The 7,836-nt window shown below is 44.1% G+C and overlaps 1 protein-coding gene across 1 annotated transcript; it reads right to left on the bottom strand.

Moving 5' to 3' along the window:
* Positions 1–412: 412 nt before the first annotated feature.
* On the bottom strand, positions 413–3,968 carry spryd4 (SPRY domain containing 4). Its single transcript, XM_072567298.1, has 2 exons — positions 3,842–3,968; positions 413–1,492 (listed from the first exon to the last, which is right to left on the bottom strand). The coding sequence occupies exons 1-2, from the start codon at positions 3,951–3,953 to the stop codon at positions 954–956; spliced, it is 651 nt and encodes a 216-aa protein (XP_072423399.1). The 5' UTR covers positions 3,954–3,968; the 3' UTR covers positions 413–953.
* Between the last annotated feature and the right edge of the window lie 3,868 nt (positions 3,969–7,836).

The raw sequence follows: 7,836 nt of genomic DNA, 5'->3' as shown, positions 1-7,836 counted from the left end.
AGGTGGAGGAGGGTGGGGGACAGTTCAAGCCTTCTTTCCAGGAAGAAACAGACAGCTTTAAGACCATTTTGATGGAGGAAATGGATAGGTCGAGGGTTTGTAAATCCATGGTAAAGAGGAGATGGCTAGAGCCTGCAAATTGGAAATTTTGAAACTGAGTGTCAGAAGGGACTGGACAATGGTAAGAAGAAATAAGTTCGTTGGGGTAGGAACAAGCAGAAACAATGGGTCTGCCTGGGCAGTCCATCTCAAAGTCTACAAACAGAAAGGAGAAGTGGGTTGTAAGGGGTTGGTGAACTATGAGCTTGGCAGGGGGGGGGGGGGGGGGAAGGATTGAGATTCCCCAGGTAAGTTTGATGATGGCCCTGTAACATGCCTTGGGGCATTTTACTACAGTAAAGCTGACAGTCAATGCTTTTAAAATCACATTTTATTAAATTCTTAGAATACAGACAGAGCACTTAATTATAACTTCATGCAACACTGTTGATCATTTACTTCTTCAGTCTTGACTTTTTTTAAAATGCAGACCTCTACACCTCAATTAAGCACATCCCCTTAGTTACATCTTGGCATTTTAAGAGCTGGTGATGCAATTATCCAATGTGGAAAGAGTTGCACAAAGCCAGAACCAGAACCAGCCAATAGAGATTTAAGTCCTCTCATTGTTAACAAGGACTAAAGTCTGTTTTTCTTTGTAAAATTCTCTTCCACACTAAAGAGAGGTTACATGTGTATTCTCAGGAAATTACATGGATCTCAATAATAGCAGCATTTGTAAATTGCTCATAGCTGGATAAAACATGGACACAGTCTTTAGACAGTACATCAAGAGGCCAAAAGGATAACTCTTGTTCAAAAGACAAATTATTGTAGCCAATTCCTGAAAAATTACACAGCGAACAGAATGAAGTCCAGATAGAAAGCACCTTCACTGGAAGGCAGGAGGGAATTCAGATGCCTTGCAGAATGGCCATGCCTGAATGTGTTAAGAGCTCTCCATCCCATAGCGCAAAGGCTGGAACTAGTGGAATCTTGAAATCAGCTGTTATTGTGCTAACAACCGCCGCTTTCTCAACATCTATTAAACTAAGCTCCTTGTTGTCACAGTCCAGAAGAAAGCCCACTCGATCAGGCTTTCCAAAGAAGTCAACCGGTACCATCTCACTGGAAGACATGGAGTACCACTTCCTCTGAAGATAGGCATAAACCCAGGAGCAATCATTGGCACCAATACATTCTTCTCGTGACATGTTTGCCTCTGCCACCCCAATTCGGAACTCTTGAGATCGTTTCACTGTTACTTCCCAGTAATGTCTCCCAGTTGAAAGAGTCACATCAGCCAAGACGACAGCCCACTCTCTGAAGCGCTCAGGGTTTTTTGGCACTTTACTTGGGTCAATGCCAATCATACGGTAGATAACTCCCGTCTCTTTTTTGACAAGGTCTAAGCAACTGTGAGCTGTCTTCTCATCCAATTTGAAATTTAAGTCTGTAAATAAAAAAAAAAGAAATGCTACACACTGCTCCCCAAGTACATTACTTAAGAGACATTCCCAGTTAGCCAGTGGTAAGCAATTCCTTTTAAGCACACAGATTTGTTACCAAATGTCTGCTCAGCTTCAATTATGAACATTTGAGGCTCAGTGTGGGATGGGTGAGATAGAGACTGCAGGTTGAGGGATAGTCAGATGGTTACACTGGGAGTGGGAATCAGAAGAAATGGCCTAAGGTGAGGAATGAAATGATAAGTGTATAGGGGTGAGCAAGAAGACTGTTAGGGTGTTGAGAAGATGGGTCACAGAGTGAGGAGTTGTGAACAGGCTCAGGGAAGGAGAAAAATGTCAGAATCAAAGGATTTTAGCTTGGTGGATGTGAAACAGAGATACAAAGCTTCAGGGGTGAGGAGGGACGAAAAGGAGAATGGGCTCAACATGTGTCCAGCATTTCTCTGAGCTGCAGCAGTGTGGCGATTGGAATTCAATCTAGGGGATAGGGTAGCAAAGAGGAAAACGAGGGGATCTTGTTGTGGATAGATAGTGAGAGATTGTTTCCATTAAAATCCTGTCAGGTGGATGGAGAAGTTTCCATGGCCATTACTTAGAGAGCAAGTAACAATTCATTATTGCTCAATTGGCATCAATAAAACAAACTTCAATTAATGTCAACTGTTAAACAGCATTTGTAGATAAATTAACAAGTGTTTTCTATTCCTATTTTCCCCCCCAAAAAATGAGCTTGCTGTTGTTATGGGATCTTGTTGTATACCCATTTCTAAAATTACAATGGTGACATTTCAAAGAGTGCAAGATGTACATAAAGAACAGGAACTCAGTTGATCAGGGAGACAATTTTAGTGAGAATACTGAGGTCTGGCACTACTGCAGCAGCCACTTCTTAGCTGGAACCAGGTGGAAGGCCAGAGCCAATCTGCAGCCCTGCAACAAAGGGCAGAATCTTCCAAGGGTGAATTAAAACTGACCCCCCACTCCACTAGTGACACCCAGTCACATGCCCATGCAATCTTACCAGAGCTAATTGCCTCCAGAAGTGCATTAACACATCCTACTGGACCAATGAATTAGTTCAGAGTTGTTCAGCTGGCAGTCCCAGTGGGAGAGGCAGGTGCCATTGCAGCAGACAGGAAGAAGTGAGGGTATCTTTAGATAGCGATACAGATGTTGAAAAAGTTAGTGATTTATGGTGGGGGATTTGCTGCATTGACAGGCCAGTTTGCTGTTGTAGCTGTAGTTCTGCAACATAAGTGGTAACAGATTGGGGCAAAAATAAAATCAGAAGCAAAAATGGAGTGTGCTGGAAAAGCTCAGCAGATCTGACAGCATCTGTGAAGAGGAATTAGAGTTAATGTTTCAGGTCTGATCTGGTGACCCTTCCTCATAACTTCAGTTCCCAGTTCTGAGAAAGGGTCACCAGACCCAAAACATTAACTTTGATTTCTCTGCACAGGTGCTGCTAGACCTGCTGAGCTTTTCCAGCAATTTCAAATTTTTGCAGGAGTGTAAGAAAAAAAAAAGAGGCATTGCTGAGAGGCTGTCTCCAAGAACTTGTTAGACTTTGCTTCAAGGAGAAAATGAGGACTTCAGATGCTGGAGATCAGAGCTGAAAATGTGTTGCTGGAAAAGCGCAGCAGGTCAGGCAGCATCCAAGGAGCAGGAGTGTCGACATTTCAGGCATGAGCCCTTCTTCAGGAATGAGGAAAGTGTGTCCAGCAGGCTAAGATAAAAGGTAGGGAGGAGGGACTTGGGAGAGGGGCGTTGGAAATCTATCGCATTTCCAACACCGTTCCCCCCCCCCCCCAAAACCACACTCACTCACCTTTTATCTTAGCCTGTTTGGCATACCTTCCTCATTCCTCAAGAGGGGCTCATGCCCGAAATGTCGACTCTCCTGCTCCTTGGATGCTGCCCAACCTGTGCTTTTCCAGCAACACATTTTCAGATTTTGCCTGTAGCCTAGGCTCATTTGTAGCTAGTAACATTCTGGCAGTGTCTCCAAAGAAACTGGCACCATTTGGCTACGCATTACTGCTAGACTATTTCAATCATCTCTGGTCTGCGGTCTCTTTTTCAAAATTCTACCTATTCATAACCCGATGATTGCCACTAACCACACCCTCACTAATCTTACTCTTCCAGTGATTCCACGATGCTTAACAGCCGCCGCTGTTCCCCTCAGTCTCAACATTAACTACACCCCCCACTTCCCCCATTATCACATGCCCGAGACCCTCATATACACCTCTCTCCCCCAGCAACACCCTGATGTGGTCAACCTGCTCATGTACGGGGCTTCTCGCAAGTGAAAGGCCAATAAATCTTACAGCGTTTGGGAAAATCCAGGACACACAGTTGCCTCTTCGCCGCCCCAAGCAACAACCGATACCCAATTCCTCGCAAAGTCCTCCAGCCCGCCGCCATCTTAAACCCAGACATGACCCGTCTCAACGTCATGACGTTGCCTCGCGGGTAATGCGTGATTTTGCACCGTGTTGGTGCGTGCCTCTGGTGGTTAATTGTATGTTGGGAAATCGACGGTTCCCTCTTTCAGAAGCAAATAGAAATTACTGGCGAAACTCCGCAGGTCAGGCAACATCTGTCGCGTGAGAGAGATAGCGTTAACATTCCGTGTCTGATATAATTCCCATAGTCAGAGATGTACAGCACGGAAACAGACCCTTCGGTCCAACCTGTCCATGCTGACCCAGATATCCCAACCCAATCTAGTCCCACCTGCCAGCACCCGGCCCATATTCCCCCAAACCCTTCCTATTCATATACCCATCCAGATGCCTCTTAAATGTTGTAATTGTACCAGCCTCCACCACTTCATCTGGCAGCTCATTCCATACACACACCATCCTCTGTGTGAAAAAGTTGCTCCTTAGGTCTCTTAAATCTTTCCCCTCTCACCCTAAACCTATGTCCTCTAGTTCTGGACTCCCTGACCCCAGGGAAAAGACCATGTCTATTTATCCTATCTATACCCCTCAGCCTCCGACACTCCAGGGAAAACAGCCCCAGCCTGTTCAGCCTATCCTTGTAGCTCAGATCCTCCAACCCTGGCAACATCCTTGTAAATCTTTTCTGAACCCTTTCAAGTTTAACAACATCCTTCCTATAGGAAGGAGACTAGAATTGCACACAATACTCCAAAAGTGGCCTAACCAATGTCCTGTACAGCCACAACATGACCTCCAAACTCCTCTACTCAATACTCTGACCAATAAAGGAAAGCATACCAAATGCCTTCTTCACTGTCTTATCTACCTGTGACTCCACTTTCAAGGGGCTATGAACCTTCACTCCAAGATCTCTTTGTTCAGCAATACTCCCCAGGACCTTACCATTAAGTGTATAAGTCCTGCCCTGATTTCTCTTTCCAAAATGCAGTACCTCACATTTATCTAAATTAAAGTCCATCTGCCACTCGTCAGCCTATTGGCCCACCTGATCAAGATCCCATTGTAATCTGAGGTCACCTTCTTCGCTGTCCACTACACTTCCAATTTTGGTGTCATCTGAAAACTTACTATACCTCCTATGCTCCCATCCTCTTCAGATGGGTCTGATATCCTAAGGGTCGAGCAAACATGGTGGATGAGTTGAGGGCACAACTTAAAACATGGGGGTACAATGTCATTGCTGTTACAGAGACATGGCTGAGAGAGGGCACTGAGCTCAATATTCCAGGATACAAATATTCCAGGTGTTGCAAATTTGACCAGGAAATCTATTACAACAGTAAGGGAGGGATAACATCTTGGAAAGTTCCTCAAGTGAAACCATATGGGAGAGATTAAAAACCAAAGGAGAACAATCACATTGCTGGAAGTGTTTTATAGGACCCCTAACAGTCCAAAAAAAAGAACAGATATATAGGCAAATTCCAAGGAAATGTAAAAGTATTAGGGTAGTCATAGTACCCACCTTTCCCAGCATTAACTATGAATGCTGTGAAAGATTTAGAGGGAGCAGAATTTTAAAAATGCATTCAGGATAGCTTTTTAAGCCAGTATTTAGAACATCCCACAAGAGAGGGGGCTGTCCTGGACTTAATTTTTGGCAACAAAGATGGGAAAGTGGTTGAAGTATCATTGGGAGAGTAGACAATGATTGTAACTCAGTTAGGTTCAACATTGTTGTTGGAAAAGGTCAATGATGGATCTGAAGTCAAAGTTCTCAACTAGGAGAAGGCTGATTTTAATAAGATCAGATATAACTTGGCTAGAGTGGACTGGGAGCAGATACTTTGAGGTAAATCTATGTCCAAACAGTAGGAAGCAGTCAAGAGGGAAATATGGAGAGTACAGGGCTAAGACATACTAATAAAGAAGGGTGGGACCATCATCCTGAATATCAAGGGATGTGCAGGATTGGATAAAGAGAAGGCTGAATAGGAACATAGGAAATAGGTGCAGGAGTAGGCCGTTTGGCCCTTCGAGCCTGCATCACCTTCGATCATGCAATCTCAGTGTCCCACTCCTGCCTTTTCTCATACCCCTTAATCCCTTTAGCTGCAAGGGCCATGTCCAGCTCCCTCTTGAATGTATCTAATGAACTGGCCCCAACAACTTCCTGTGGGAGAGAATTCCACAGGTTTGCAACTTTCTGAGTGAAGAGATTCTTCCACATCTCAGTCCTGAATGGCTTACCCCTTTTTCTTACACTGTGACCCCTTGTTCTTGATTTCCCCAACATCGGGAACATTCATCCTGCTTCTAGCTTGTCCTGTCCCATGAGGATTTTATGTTTCTATGAGATTCCCTCCTCATTCTTCTAAATTCCAGCGAATACAAGCCCACTCGATCCAGTCCTTCCTCATATGTCAGTTCTGCCATCCCGGGAATCAATCTGGTGAACCTTCGCTGGACTCCCTCAATAGCAAGAATGTCCTTTCTCAGATTAGGAGACCAAAACTGCACACAGTACTCAAGGTGTGGCCTCACCTAGGCACAGTATAAATGCAACAAGACATCCTTACTCCTATATCCTAATCCTCTCGTTATGAAGGAGAGAATGCCGTTAGCTTTCCTCACCGCTGCACCTGCAAGCCAACTTTCATCGACTGTTCCACCATGACACCCAGGTCTTGTTGCACCTCACCTTTTCCTAAACTGTCACCATTCAGATAATAATCTGCCTTCCTGTTTTTGTGACCAAAATGGATAACCTCACATTTATCCACATTATATCGCATTTGTCAAGTATTTGCCCACTCAGCCAGTCTGTCCAAGTCACCCTGCAGCCTCTTAGCATCCTCTTCACAGCACACACTGCTACCCAGCTTAGCATCATCTGCAAATTTGGAGATATGGCATTCAATTCCTTCGCCCAAATCATTAATGTATATTGTGAACAGCTAAGAACAGAACCCTGCGGCACCCCACTCATCCCTCCCTGCCACTCTCAAAAGGACCGGTTTATTCCAACTTTCTGCTTCCTGTCTGCCAATCACTTCTCTATCCATGTCAATACACCTCCAACACCATGAGCTTTAATTTTCCTTACTAATCTCTTGTGTGGAACCTTGCCTTTTGAAAGTCCAGATACACAACATCTCCTGATTCATCATTGTTTACTCGACTGGTCACATCCTCAAAAATTCCAGAAGATTTGTCAAGTATGATTTCCCTTTAGTGAATTCATGCTGACTTGGACTGATCCTGTCACCGCTTTCCAAATGCTCAATTTTTACATCCTTAATGATTGACTTCAGCATTTTCCCCACCAGCAATGTCAGGCTGATTGGTCTATAATTCCCCATTTTCTCTCTCCCTCCCTTTTTAAAAGATTGGAGTTACACTAGTTACCCTCCAGTCCATTGGAACTCTTCCAAAGTCTACAGAATGTTGGAAAATGATCACTTCTGTATCTGCTATTTCTAGGGCTACTTCCTTAAATATTCTGGGATGGATAGCATCAGGCCCTGGAGATTTATTGGGCTTTACTCCCATCAATTCCCCCAATACCATTTCCTGACTAATAAAGATTTCCTCAGTTTCCCCCTTCATGCTTGACCCTCTGTCCCCCTTGCATTTCCTGAGGGTTATTGTGTCCTCCTTAGTGAAGGCAGATCCAAAGTATTTGTTCAACTGGCCTGCCATCTCTGATGTCCATTATGAATTCACCTGATTCTAACTGCAAGGGACCTACATTTGTCTTCACCAGTCTTTTTCTCTTCACATATCTATAAAAGCTTTTGCAGTCAGTTTTTTCATGGTTTCCACAAGCTTACTTTCATGTTCTATTTTCCCTTTCTGAATTATCCTCCTCTGCTGAATTTTAAATTTCTCCCAGTCCTCAAGTTTGTTGCTTT

The sequence above is a fragment of the Chiloscyllium punctatum genome, chromosome X (assembly GCF_047496795.1).
Source record: "Chiloscyllium punctatum isolate Juve2018m chromosome X, sChiPun1.3, whole genome shotgun sequence".
In the NCBI taxonomy this organism is placed as follows: domain Eukaryota; kingdom Metazoa; phylum Chordata; class Chondrichthyes; order Orectolobiformes; family Hemiscylliidae; genus Chiloscyllium; species Chiloscyllium punctatum.
This window is presented reverse-complemented; position numbering and strand designations above follow the sequence as displayed.

Bases quoted from the DNA above. Each gene is read 5' to 3' on its own strand.
- spryd4 (XM_072567298.1), bottom strand. From the start codon at position 3,953: ATGTCTGGGTTTAAGATGGCGGCGGGCTGGAGGACTTTGCGAGGAATT. The intron at 1,493-3,841 runs GTAAGATTTATT...TTTTATTTACAG, and splicing joins CCTGGATTTTCCCAAACGCT to ACTTAAATTTCAAATTGGAT.